The sequence below is a fragment of the Manis javanica genome, chromosome 15 (genome assembly GCF_040802235.1).
Source record: "Manis javanica isolate MJ-LG chromosome 15, MJ_LKY, whole genome shotgun sequence".
NCBI classification, from domain to species: Eukaryota; Metazoa; Chordata; class Mammalia; order Pholidota; family Manidae; genus Manis; species Manis javanica.
In genome coordinates this window covers 76,710,908-76,724,752 of record NC_133170.1, presented here as the reverse complement: position 1 = coordinate 76,724,752, position 13,845 = coordinate 76,710,908, and the positions used below count along the sequence as shown (strand labels likewise).

At 49.7% G+C, this 13,845-nt stretch overlaps 1 protein-coding gene across 1 annotated transcript; it reads right to left on the bottom strand.

The window, feature by feature from the left end:
• Positions 1 to 4,235: 4,235 nt before the first annotated feature.
• Positions 4,236 to 13,633, bottom strand: LOC140846472 (2'-5'-oligoadenylate synthase 1-like). The gene is made up of 6 exons (XM_073222866.1): positions 13,343 to 13,633; positions 11,827 to 12,115; positions 9,945 to 10,129; positions 6,763 to 6,995; positions 5,813 to 5,966; positions 4,236 to 4,694 (listed from the first exon to the last, which is right to left on the bottom strand). The coding sequence occupies exons 1-6, from the start codon at positions 13,523 to 13,525 to the stop codon at positions 4,665 to 4,667; spliced, it is 1,074 nt and encodes a 357-aa protein (XP_073078967.1). The 5' UTR covers positions 13,526 to 13,633; the 3' UTR covers positions 4,236 to 4,664.
• Positions 13,634 to 13,845: the final 212 nt, after the last annotated feature.

The following is a 13,845-nucleotide window of genomic DNA, read 5'->3' as shown; positions in this document are numbered from 1 at the left end:
CATCAGACGATACTGGTTAGAGGGGGAGGGCACCACCAACCCCATGAGAGCTGCAGAGACGGCGCATTCCTGACTGCGGGTGCTGCAGCAGGACCACTGGCCCACGAGGTGCCATGCTGGTGGGGCTGGTCGGCTGGTGGAGGTCTGAGCAGTGCACATCTGCAGGGACTCAATCAGCAGCTTGTACGCAGCACATGCAGGTTTCTAGGAAGCTATATATGACCTCCTAGAGTTGTACTATAGCCACCATTTAACAAAAATCCACCATGTGCTAATTGTGGGGCTATTTTACCTATGCCATTTCTAGTCCTCTGCAACCCTATAAGCTGGCATGGATGGCTGTCTTAGATGAAGATGGAGGCTTGGGGAGTGAAGTGGCTTGCTCAAGGTCACGTGGTAGCTCTGAGCCCTGCAGTGCTCAGGGGCTGGGTGTCAAGCTATTTCTCTGATTTTCTGGGATGGAAACCACAGGGCTCAGCCTCCAGTGCAGGCTTCAGGGAGTTGGACACAGAAAGGAGACCACTCGGGAAAGAACTGGTATTGTACCAAATGTTTGCTGCCATGAAAATATGCAGAAACTACCCTGTGTGTAAGACAGTTGATGGAAGCAGATATAGAAAATGCAGTCCCTGGTCTCACCTGTAGCTTTGACCTGCATTCCCAGAGATGCATCTGTGTCTGTTAATTAGGGACACTGAGATGCATCTGTGTTTGTTAAATAGGGACACTGAGCAGCAGGTGAGCCATGCTGGCAATTTACAGACATGCAAATCCCAGCTCTGTCTGTCCTTTGTAGCCAGGATAGTTTGGATTCCTGCAGATTCACCGGGTGTCAGAGCAAAGGCAAAATAAACCACATGCAGCAGCTTGGATGGTAGGAGGTGCTCTATGCCTGACCCAGCCTCATGGGGTTAGTGATGGGAAACCTACAGACACTCAGTGAGGATAAAATGAGAGTTCCTGTGGCCAGTATTCTCACCTGGCCCTGGTTGACTAGCCCACTGCACACCTGTGGGCAATTTGACTCTATAAAAAGACCTCCGCCCAGTACTCTGGGCACGACATGGTGGCAGGGCTGCAAGGCTGCAGGAGAGCAGAGCAGAGGCTGGAGTGGTGGCAGCACCTAGAGGACAGAGGCCCAGAGGATGGCTGTGTGAGACGACTGTAGGGACAGAGGGGCCCAGAGGCAGAGACTGGCTTGCTGCCTGCAGACTCGCTCTGAGTGAATGGGATTCTAGTGACTGACCTGCCACCTGGAAATAAACCTGGGTATATCCCTTTCACCCCAAGAACATTTTGCTGTCAATTTCTTTGGTCACACTGAATCCATAGCACACTTGCCCGGGGCTGAAACCCATTGGCAAGACAATTGGCGAAAGTCGGCAGGGTTCAGCGTTGACCAAGGAAAAAGACAGGCTGTCCTTATGGGAGGGGTGCTTCAGCGGGCTGCCCCTGTGAATGGGGAGACAGTGAATCATCCCCCAATGGGTATGTGGTCTAAGGTGGCTTGCCTCCTAGAGGACTGGGCCCCACCCCAGGACTGGAGGCAAGTGGAAGTGACACCTGAGGCTGTAGGGGTGGCTTTTGACATAGTAAGCAGATCCTTTGAGAAGCAGAGTGCCCGGGAGGCAGCGGGGACTGTGGGCTGGCTGCTTCTCACAGTCTTAAAAAGGTCTACAGAGGAGACCCGAGAAATGGTGGCAAGCTGCAAACTTCAGTAGATTCCCTGAGGAGGGAAGTGGCATTGTTGCAAGAGGTGGCACAAGAATGCGAGCTGCAGACTTCTGGGACTGCCCTGAGGAGGGAAACGGCATTGATGCCGGAGGAGGCGGCACGAGAGCGCCAGCAGCAAGGGGCCATTGGAGACGAGATGGCAGCGCTGCCAGGTGTTCTGAAGGAGAAAGAGGCCATCAAGAAAAAGGACGAACTCCTGAAGGAGGCACAGGTGGAGGTGGCATGAGAACCTCAGCTGCGAAGCATTGAGCTGAAAGGTAAGAGACCTTCTGAGGACTGAGCTAGCATTGCTGCGAGGCACAGTAGAAAAGGTAAAGGTTGTAGCAGAGGAGGCACTCGGGGGAGTGGAGAGAAAGGTGCCATCAGCCCCAGAAATGGAGGAGCTGGGGAAGGATGAAGGGGTGGTGCTGGAGGCACTGGCCCCTCCTGTATTGAAAGCACGCCCAGTGGTTGTAAAGAAAATAAAGACTCAGCAGCTGAAAGTTCCCCAAGGAGAGGAGCAGCCCCCTTCCCAGGTCGTGGAGCGCTCCATGGCACACCCCTGTACTCAGGCTGAGCCCGTGGATTTGGGCTCCCGGTTTAGGCAGAAGCCCTCGGAGTCAATATCAGCTTGGCCCCTGCGTCTGTGGGACTTAGGGGTGGATGGAATTGTTCTGTCTTAGAGATGGGAAAGCTGTCTTCCCTGACAGTGCAGCCCTGCCTTGAGGCAGCGATTAGAAAATGCACAACAGACCCCAGGGAGTCACTCCCTCCTCGATTGGCTTACGGCTGCACTTCATGCTGTGTGGCCCAATCCAGGTGATCTGCCATCCTCTCCTGTTAGATGGCAGACATATGCTGAGCTCCAACAGGTGCTACGAGAGCTAGGCATAAGAAATGCCATCTGTAGTCCAGACAGTTATGACCCAGATGAAGAGATTTTCACTACTGGGATGAGAAATACTGTACTTCAAACGGCTCCTACATCCCTCTGTAGGTCTCTAGTGGCCATTCTTTCCCCTCACTTAGGGTAGCCCGTAAGCGAGATGACATGTACAGTAGCAGACTTAGGAGAGGCAGAAGCAATGAGGATCCAGAAAGAAATAAGACCTGTTACTCACAGGAATTTACAGGGCCCCGTGAGGGTTACAAGGACCCAGCTGTGGGTTGATTTGATATGGGCAGTAGATGGGAGGAAATTAGACGGGAAGCCAAATAGGATCTTACTGGAGCTATGGCAACAGCCGAAACCAGAGCAGCAGTTGCAGCCATTAAGACCAAAGAGGCAGAGGTCAGAGACAGAGCCACGAGTCCAGCCTGTGTGTCTGCAGGACTTTTTGCTGGAGAGGCTGGAGAACAATGTTTGAGCTTCCCTGCACAGGGACCATTGCAGAGGACTCAGGGCACATAGATTGAGAGGAGAGAATCCTGGAGGTGTGGAGTGTGGATAAAATGAGAGTTCCTGTGGCCAGGATTCTCACCTGGCCCTGGCTGACTAGCCCACTGCACACCTGTGGGCAATTTGACTGTAAAAAGAGCTCCGCCCAGTGCTCTGGGCGTGACACAGTGGCAGGGCTGCAAGGCTGCAGGAGAGCAGAGCAGAGGCTGGAGTGGTGGCAGCGCCGAGGACCGAGGACAGAGCAGCCCAGAGGCAGAGACGGGCTTGCTGCCTGCAGACTCGCTCTGAGTGAATGGGATTCTAGTGACTGATCTGCCCCCTGGAAATAAACCTGGGTATAACCTTTTCACCCCAAGAACGTTTTGCTGTCAATTTCTTTGGTCACATTGAATCCATAGTGAACTGGCCTGGGGCTGAAACCCATTGGCAAGACACGGGATTAAGGAGTGGGCAGATGCCTAAAGTGGCTCAGCCCCCAGCCTGGGAGAACATGAGCACACGGAGTCCTTGACCTGCCAGTTTAATGGTGACAGTTAATGGTCACTGGTAACACAGTAACCAGAGGGCTGGAATAAGGCCTGTCATACCTGTCTGTACCAGTGCTTCACCAGGCGAATTAAATCCTTCAGTTTTGTGAGCCGGGAAAGAACAAAGTCGCGCTGCAGCTCCGTGAAGCAGGTAGAAAATTCTCCCCCCAGGGCATCTGAGGAGCTGTACAGATTGATGTGCTCAGAATAGACACTGGGGCTGGGGGCAGTGTGGGAATTCTTGTGGCCTAGCATGGGGGGATATTTACGTTACGCCTCAATATGTGTAGATGGTAAGGTTTTGAAACCTCTTTAACAGATATAACTAATCCTGGGAAATTAAACTCTATTAGTGTGATTCGATTACCAGTGTCTAAGATATTGCAAGCATCTCCAGAGTAATGAGATATATTTTTTTTAATTATATGGTCTAGATGAGTATAGGTGGTATTAGTTCAGTATTATCTAGATTTGCACTGTCCCATATGGTAGCCACCAGCCAAAGTGGCTTTTGGCGTTCAAATTAATAAAGGGAAATAAAATAAAACATTTAGTCACACTACCACATTTCAAGCTCTTAATAAACACCCGATGAGTGGTATATGCCACTGTTTTTATTGTTATTGATAGTACATTAAACCATAATCCTCCCCCTAGGAATACAGAAGAAGTCAGGGTTGCGATGCCATGCTCGCATCTAAATCTCCCCTGCTTTCTCCCAGAGATCAGTCAGAGACAGGCTGGGGTGGAGTCCGGGCTGCGGGGATAAGCCACCTATGATAGAGAGTGCGTGGAACACTGGGAAGGGGGGATCTAGGTCGGACACTAAGTCACTGCCAGCCTTGGGGCAGTCCTCTGCCCTCTCTGGATCAAGGCACCCCACCCCTGGAAATGAGGGGCTGGCTCTGGTTTCTCTGGAGGCCTTTCCCCCAGGATGCCGTGACATTCAGAGGATGGCACAAGTCCCGTTGTTTTCCTCCTGGGGAGTAGACGCTGAGGCCCTGGGAACAGGGTGCTGTCCATACTCAGGGTACGGAGCAGAGGTTGTCTCTGAGCTGAAAGGGTAAAGCACATGGTTACATTAGAGAGCTGATCTCCAACCTTGGCACTGAGTGGCAGCGAGCATTTATGGTGGACACTGTGACATGCCACCTGGATTTCTCTTGAGGAAGGACAAGCAAATCCCAGCAGCCAGCAGACAGACTTCAGGGTCAGCCCCTTTCGGGTTGCCTTGGCTGCAGAGAGTCCCCGATTCAAGGCCATGCCCCTTCCTGAGCTGCCCACCTTCAGTGACTGGTCCATGTGGGGGAATAAAGGCCTGAGCAGCTCAGACTCCTGCAGGACAACTCCACAGGCCCCTGAAGTGCCAGGCTACCCCAGGGAAGGGTTGGGGGAGACTGTCATCTGGCTGTAGCCCAGCCAGACTCCTCCCTGCACCCACCACTGCTTCCTTCTCCTGCCCCCCACGGTGGTGGTTCCATGGTTCTCCCTTGAAATATCCTGTGTACTGAACTCCATCTCAGTTTGCTTTCAGGACACCCCCCTGTGACATCATCCATCCGCTGGCATGAGGAAAGACCCCTACTCCAGGAGTGGAGAGATCCAGGGTCAGGTCCTTCCGCCCCTGCTGAGCTGTGTGACATGCTCACATCACTCAGCTGCTCTGAGCCTCTGTCTGTCAGATGGGAAGCGGAAGGATGCGAGGCAGGCTGGTGAGCATGGAATGAGTGGGGGTGCCGGACTCTGCGGAGCCTGAATCCCGGCTCTACCGCCCCCTGGCTGAATGTCCCTGAGGAGGCGACTTCCCCTCTCTGAGCTTCCTTTCCTCATCTGTGAGTCAGGAGTAGAAAACATCTGAGCAAATATTCAGTAAGCAGAGGCCGGTATTACTTATTATTATTCTTGGTGGAATGAGCCACTGGAAGTTGTTGAGTTGCCTCTGGCCAAGGCAACAGTAATTAAAGAGTGACTCTGGGCCAGGGAAGTGCCAATTCCAGAAACCCCCTGAACGGGGCCACAATGACTGTACAACATGGAGGATGGCTTGAAACTACACAGATATGAGTGACCTCTGGCAAGAGGCAATTTCTTTGGAAAGAATGGCTTCCAGCTCCACGCCCCGTGCTGTGGGGTGGGGGGCGGAGGAGGACACGGAGCAGGCAGAAGGTCTCACCTGCACGTCCCAGGAGCCCACTGAAGACCCATCCCATTTCTTAAAGCAGGGATAACTCAGCCAGGCTCTGGCCTTTTGTGCCAGCCGTGGCCAGCTGTTTGGTTCTCCACCAGCCACGTTTCCTGTAGGGTCAGCCGGGTCCAGAATTACAGGCCTAGAGAGTAATGTTTAGAAAGGTGAGGAATTAGGGTGTGTTTGGAGAGTCTAGAGAGAAAAACCCGCCTGGTACAGGCTGGGATTCAGGGCAGGAGGAAGAGCCCAGGAGGGTGCTGTTCTCTGGGGTGTGTCCTGAGAGCCCCCCACCCCATGGCACACAGTGCACACAAGGGAGAAGGGACTTGTGCTGGGACCTGATGGAACTGGGTTCGAATCTCACCTTCTGGCCTGTATTAGTGGTGTGCCCATGGGCAGGCGCTTGGCCTCTCTAAGCCTCAGTTTCCTCATTTATGAAATGGAGACAGAAGAACGTGCCTGTCTCAAGGCTATGGTATGAGGATCGAGACAAAGCATGTGATATGCTCAGCACAGTATGGAACATACTAAGGGATCCATGCATGTCAATTATAATGATAATACTTTTTACTATTATGTTAGGATGTGTCTCATAGCAGCTTTTAATCGCTGGGAGCAACTAGCAGTGCTGTAGCTGCTATTACTTTAGTTCACATGTCAGCTGGTCCGCTCATTCTGTTAAGGTGTGGACAAGCTTCTTACCTCTCTGGACCTCAGTTTACACATCTGTAAAGTGGTTAGCCTAGTGCCTGCCTCCCAGGGTTGGAGATTGTTGTTCAGGTGGGATGGCAGTAGTGAAGTGCTCAACACAATGATTGACGACTGAAGATGATCAATAATCAATGAGGAGCCCTCTCACTTCCTCCATCTCCAAGGTGCTGCAGCTGTATTCAGGGGCCCGTTTATGTGGGGAGCTCACCCATGCAGGTGAAGAGTACCTGGGTTTCCCAAGCTGTGCCATCACGTAGCGTTTAATAAAAGGGTCTTCCAAGGTGTAATACTTTGTCCAGTAGATGCAAAGCTGCTGGTAGTTCAGGACTAGTTTCAACACGGTCAGAAACCCCTGTGCGGTGATGAATTCTGTGTCCATGCTTCCTTTCTCCCAAGCATAGATTGTCAGGAGCTCCAGGGCATACTGAGGTGGCAGTGGCTTCCCAAGCTCCTTTTTACACTAAGAGGAAAAACAATCAGAAAAGTGGGCTTGTCTGGCTTTTGTGTAAAACATGTTTTCCACAGGCCAAATCCAGCCCACCACCTGTTTTTGTAAATAAAATTTTCTTGGAGCAAAGCCACACCCATTCATTTATGTACAGTCTGAGGCTGCTTCCAGGCTGTGAAGACAGAGTTGAATAGTTGTGACAGAGACCATGTGGGCCACAAAGACTAAAATATTCACTACCTATGCCTTCCTGGAAAAAGGTCCCTAACTCCTGGCTGAGAGCACGGTTTCTGGATTCTGATTCAGGTGGGTTTGAATCCTAGCTCCACCGCTGTCCAATTCTGGGGAGACTCTTGGAGCATCATTTTCTCATCTGGCAAGTGAGTGGTAAAAATAGCACCAACCTCATAAGAACACTTGAAAATTAACTGAGAGGAAGGACTTGCAGTGTTTCTAAGAGGCAGCCAAAATTTCACTGGAGTAAAATATATAATCCAAAGCCTCAAATTATTTCCCTAGTAATTTTCAGATACAATGACCAGCACATAGATAACCAGGCACACAAGGAAACAAGACACCAAGAGTATGACCAGCGAAAAAATGAGAAAATAGCAATAAATCCACAAAAACTTTAAATATCGAAGGATCAAATATAGACTTTAAAATAGCTAGGAGTATGATGTTCAAAGAAATAAAAGATGAGCTTGAAGTAGCAGGGAATTAGAAGCCATAGAAAGTAACACATCATATTTGAAAGGAATAAAATAGAAATAGCCAAAATAGACAAAAATGGCAGTAACTGTAATCAATAACCCAACAGCAAATTAGACATGGTTAGGGGAAATTTAATGAATTGGAGAACATATCAGAACGGACTATTCAGAATAAAGCATGGAGAGACAAAAAGATGGAAAATATAGAAGAGGGTATAAAGGATAAGGAGGGTGTAATATACATTTAATTGGAGTTCCAAAAGTTGAGGGGAGGGAGACAGATGATAGGAGAATATATTATACAATATTTAGGAGAAACAATATTTAGACAATGTTCTCTCTCTTTAGGGAGAAACAACTCTGAGAGTCTCCAAAACTGATGAAAGATACCCACTCGTAGGTTCAGGAATTCCAATAAAGAACCCAATGAACCCCAAGCAGGACAAATAAAAGGGAATCATCACTAAGACATGTCAGATTGAAACTAAACAAAATCAAAGACAAAGAGAAAAATGGAAATGCAGCCAGAGGAATAAGACACATTACCTACAAAGGAGCCACAGAGACTGTCAACTGACTTCTCACTAATGACACTGGACGATGGAATGCTATGTTTAATGTACTGATAAGATCACCTACCCGGCAAAAATACCCTTCAACAATGAGGGTAAAATCAAGACTTTCTCAGAGGAACAAAAACTAATAGTTCACTGTGAAAAGACCATCACCAAAAGGACATACTTCAGGAAGAAGAAAAGTGATACCAGACAGACAGAGATGCAGGAAAGAACTGAGAGTGACGAGAATGGTAAATATGTGGGTGGACTGAATGAACACTGGCTCTGTAAAACAATCATCGTGCTGTGAGGGACTTGAAAATGTAGAGACTTAAAATACACAACAGAAAGTAGCATGTAAGTTAGAGGCCCATGGTGGTGTGTGGAGTTAAAGTATGGTAAGGTGCCTGGGTTGTTTTAGAGGCTAGAGGGAAGAAAGAAAGGAAGGTGGGGAGGGAGGGAGGGAGGGAGAGAAGCGAGGGAGGAGGAAGGTGGGCAGGAAGGAAGGGAGGGAGGGAGGGACAATCCTTTGCTGTGCAGGACTGTCTCATTGTAAAACAGCCAGTATTCCTGGCTTCTTTCCACTAATTATCAGTAGCATCCTTGTCCCCCCATCACCATGGTTACCAAAAATGTTATGAATTTTCACTATGTCCTTAGGGGCAGGGTTGTGCTTGTCAAGAACCACATTTGTTAAGTTCAAAAATGCTCAGCCTCCTTGGTCAAAATCCCTGGAACAGCAAGTCCAACAAATAAATGGTCGTCTTGCTTTGCCTATGGGGTCGTTTCTAAAGTAGGCAGGTTATCCTTAATTATTTTCTTTTACTTATCCATTCATCCAAAAATATATAGAATGCTTATTGTATATTAGGCAAACTCCTGAGTCAGAAGACCCAAACCCACATTTTCATTCTGTCCTTATTAGCACCAAGAGCCATCTGACTCTTAGTTTCTCTTTCTGTAAAATGGCTTTAATAATAATGCCTACCCTTCCTCAGCTCACAGACGTGCCATGAAAGTAAAATATAAGACATTTAAAGGTGAACAGAAATGCAAATCACATTCGCAAAAGATTAAATACGATGAGCCTGGTACAAGCTAAGCACAGAGTACATGTTAGCCTATATTATGTGCCAGGCACTGTTCTTGGTTCTGGGGGTAGGGCAGTGAGTGAAACGTCCACGTTCCTCTTTCATATACATTTTTAGTGGGGACACAGACCTAAACAAACAAGCAAATGCACAGGCCAGGAGGCTGTGGCAGTTTCCCTCGTGGAGGAACAATGAGGAGGGCAGCATGGGCCTGGGGGAGGGGCAGGGGGCAGAGATGGGGGTGCAGAGAGGCAGGTCCAAGAGAGATCCCATGAGTCCCCGACACCGCGTGGACCAGGATGAGAGTGTGGGAGGTGGCGACAACTGATGAATCAGATACATTCTACATGCCGGGCCAGCGTCATGTGCTGACTGGGCGAGGGGGTGAAGGGTCTAAAAGAGTCAAGAAAGACCCATGGTTTGGGCCAGAGAACCTGGAAGGGTGGGGTTACCATTCCCGGAGCTGGGACAGACCAGGACGGGAGGTCTCTTGGGTCCACTGGCACCTGCCCCTCCCGCCTCCTGTCCTTCCTCCCCCCCTTCTCCTGCCCCTCCCCTCCCCACGCCTCTCTCTGCTCCGTCTGGCTGGGAGGGCCATACCTCTTGGTACCAGCGCTTGACCAGGCGGACGAGACTCTTCACCTTGGTGGGACGCTGCTTGAGGAAGGCTTGCTGCAGCTCCGTGAAGCAGGTGGAGAACTCACCTCCTCTCCCCAGGCGTTGGCTCTCTTGGATGAGCCGGACGTAGATTTGGGGGTCAGGTCTGTAGTCGCTGGTCAACTGACCTGTTCGGGAAGAATACATAGCTTGCAGATGTCAGCTCTTCTCTGAGGTTCTTCCAGCTGCTCTGGGGAGACAGCTCCCTGGCTGTGTGGGTTGCAGCCGAAGCGGCAGCAGCCTACAGCCAGGGGCCCTGCGGCCCGTCTCTGCTGCCATCACCCTGCCCACGCCATCACCACTCTCCTGGACCAAGGCAGCAGCCTCTTTGCTGGTTCCTCCACTGCCCATTCTCAACCCAGCACCCAGAGAGGCCTTTCAAAATCTGAACACACCACTTCTTGCTTCCCAGGACATCTAGAGTAAAGAGTGCCCACGGTGGCCTGTGTGGTCAGCGGCAGTCTGTCTCCTGCCTCCTCTCTCGCCTGCTGCCTCGCTGCCCTCTCCACCTACTCCCCTGGTCTTTTTTCTCTTCCTCACATATGCTAAGCTCATCCCTGTCTCAGGGCCTTTGCACTCTCTGTTTCCTTTTCCTGGAATCCCTGTATCTTCCCCTGGTTGGCTCCTTCTCATCCTAGGGCCTTAGATCAGTCACCTCCTCAGAGGGCTCTCCCTTGTCACCCTGTCTAAAAAAGCCCTCTACCCCCATGATACCCTGTTCAGCTTTTGTCTCAGCCAGTGTCATGTATCTTGTTTGTATGTTTACTGTCAGGCTCCTGGAGAAAGATTCCTTGTTTGGCTCATTTATGGGCACAGAGAAGTGCCTGGCACACAGTAGGTGCTCAGTAGATAATCTGTGCCTATGGTTTTGACTGGATGTCTCTGTCCAGTCTTGTCTCTTTTCCAATTTTTTCCCACACTAGTTGGGGCCACATTCTAATACACAAATCTGACCATGGTACTTTCCCTCCTGAAACCCTTCCAGGCTTCCCGTGTGTGCAGGAGAGATTCAGTACCAAGGCTACAAGTGTCTGCAGGACCAGCTCCTGGCTCCTGTCCCAGCATTTCCTCCTTGCCCTCTGCCCTCCACTCATCCTCAGCATTTCTTTCAATTTCCCAATCCACCCTGATCTCTTCTCACTTCTGGGCTTTGGCCTGTGCTGTTCCCTCTGCCTGGCATGCCCTTCCTCTCTCTCTCTTATTTTTTGGTAACCGTCATACCCCAGGACAAGGCAGGACGTGGCAACAAAGACACATTCTCAAACGTTCTCATTTCTGGTGCTTTCGGGGTTTCAGCATTTTCTTCACAGGACCCCTGGACCGAAAGAATTCCATAACAGCTCCATTTAAGTCCATACAACTTAATAGTAGTAGTTTCTGTGCTGTCTGACAGATGTCGCTGTTTCCCCGCAAAATTTAAAATCTGAGCTGTTCCCTGTGCCCCTGTGAATTGGTTCACTGTGTTTGTCCTGGGGTGTCCTGCTTCACAGTCGGGGAACTCACATTTTTAAACTCCTAGTATGTGCCAGGCTCTGGGTAAGTGTAATGTACATGATAAGTAGAATTAGCAAGCCTGGCAGGTGTTGTATAAGGAATGTCTTGCCCCCAAATTGTGCCAATATGCTGTTTAATGCCACTCCCGTGGCTGATTACGACCTTACTCGTCTTGCTTCGAGAGAGATGCTAAGATCTCCTCATTTTGAAGGGATGTCCTACTTTGGTAAGACTCTCAAACTGGGGGAAATTCGTGCTCAGAAATGTGGAGAGAGAAAGAAGCCCTGTCATAGGACAAAGGCAGGAACCCCATGTGTCTGTGAATACTCACCCAGGACATCAAAGGCAGGCAGGACGTCAAACTCCACCCCCTCTTGGATACGGGGGGACCTGAGCAAGAAGCTCAGTGCACGGGGCTTCTCCCATTGCGGATTCTGGACCTCAAACACCACATCAAACTTTTTCTCTCGTTGACAGGCTTCCAGCTGTCTCCTAATTTCCCTGACGAACTCTCCTCGTTGCTGAAGCTGCTCCTGAAAACTTGTAAGGGGGCTGAGAAAGACGACGAGGTCGGCATCAGATCGGCCTCTGAGGGACGTGCCTTTGCCTGAGGAGCCACCCTAAAATGTGAGGAGAGAACAAATTAACATTGATTGAGAAGAGCCTCCTAAGTAAAATGACAAGAGCAATCACTAACATTCTGGAGTGCCAGCCACTGTTCTGAGGGTGTGACCAGTCTTAACTCCTGTAATGTTCACAAGGACTGTATGACTTAGGTACTGTTATTATTAGTGTCCATTTTTTAGGTGGAGAAATAGATGCCCTGAGAGATTATATAACAGCCCAATCACACAGGCGGTAGGTGGCAGAATGCAGGTCAAACTCTGGCTGCCTTGTTCTAGAGTCTGTGTTCTTCCCTTCCTGTCCTTTACTATCTTATCTGATTATGTGCTGGTAGACTTAGTTTGCCCAGCCCTGTAAGTTATGGGGCGTCACGGATGCAGAAATTGAGGTACAGATAGGTTAGGTGATTTGTTCAAAGTTTCACAGCCATTAGATGCTCTCTGCTTTCAAAATTAATACTATTAACCAGCTCACAACACTACAGAAATGATGAGTCAGTCCCCAGGCTGGCCATGAATTAACAATCATGTACTAGAGTTGGGCCTCAGTGTCCCTATTTCTGAAATGGACACGGCCTAGGACAGTGGTTCACAAACTTTACCCAGGGCATTTATTTAAAAATTAAAGATGTAAGTGAAATAAGCCAGGTGGAGAAAGACAAATACCATATGATTTCACTTATTTGTGGAATCTAAAAACAAAACAAAACCACATGAACAAAATGGCAGTAGAGTCACAGACACTGAGAAGTGACTGGTGGTTACCATGAGGGAGGGGCTGGGGTAGGTGGATGGGGAGGTGGAGCCGGTTGTAGGGGCACAAAACTTCTCAATCATAATAGAAGTTGGTCGCAGGGATGGTAGTGCAGCATGGGGAATACAGCCAATGATTCTGTAACATCTTCCTATGTTGACAGATAGTAACTGCACTAGTGGGGGTGAGGATTAAATAATATGGGTAACTGTTGAACCGCTGTGTTGTGTACTTGACACCAATGTAAGACTGTATATCAATGATACTCTAATAAAAAGAAATTACAGGTGAAATTACAGATTATAGATTCTCACCCAAGAATCTATTCTCACAAGCTGCGATTATATTTTTGGTTTGGATACATCAGACACCAGCAGCCCCAGAGAGCTCACCTGTTTGTCCTCTGTCTGTCTCCGTGGGAGCTTGCCCGCCCAGCCACCCCTTCCCCAGGCAGGCAGGCCCGGACTCACCTTCACAACTTTCGACACCCGGACAGAGTGCGCAGCAGCTCTTTGGAAACACCTCTCCTTCAGGAAACTGGAGATGATGTCGATGGCTTGGTTCACCTGCACGCGGAAATGCGTGTCTGGCAGGAGCTGGTCTTCGATATATTTGTCCAGATGCGTGGCTGGGATGTCTCTGAGCTCCCCCATGATGCCCGGGGCAGGGACGGGAGAGCCAGTGGCTGTGAACGGGCTTCAGGAAGCGCTCAGCTTCTCTCCCTTCGGCTGCCTCAGCCTGGCTGCTCTCAGTTTCGTTTCCTGGGAAGGGAGGAGCTTAGCTAATGCACATTGATTCCTGAAGTGTATCTGCTCCCCCTGATCGCCCCTCCCTCCACTCCCTGGAAACTCCTCTGGTCCTTTAATGAGCTAGCACGTCAGGCCCTTCAGACTGCACTCTGGAATGGTGCTTTTAGTCCCTGTTAGCACCTCGCCCAAGAAAAATCGTCATTAAAAACAGATTTTTGGTGTCC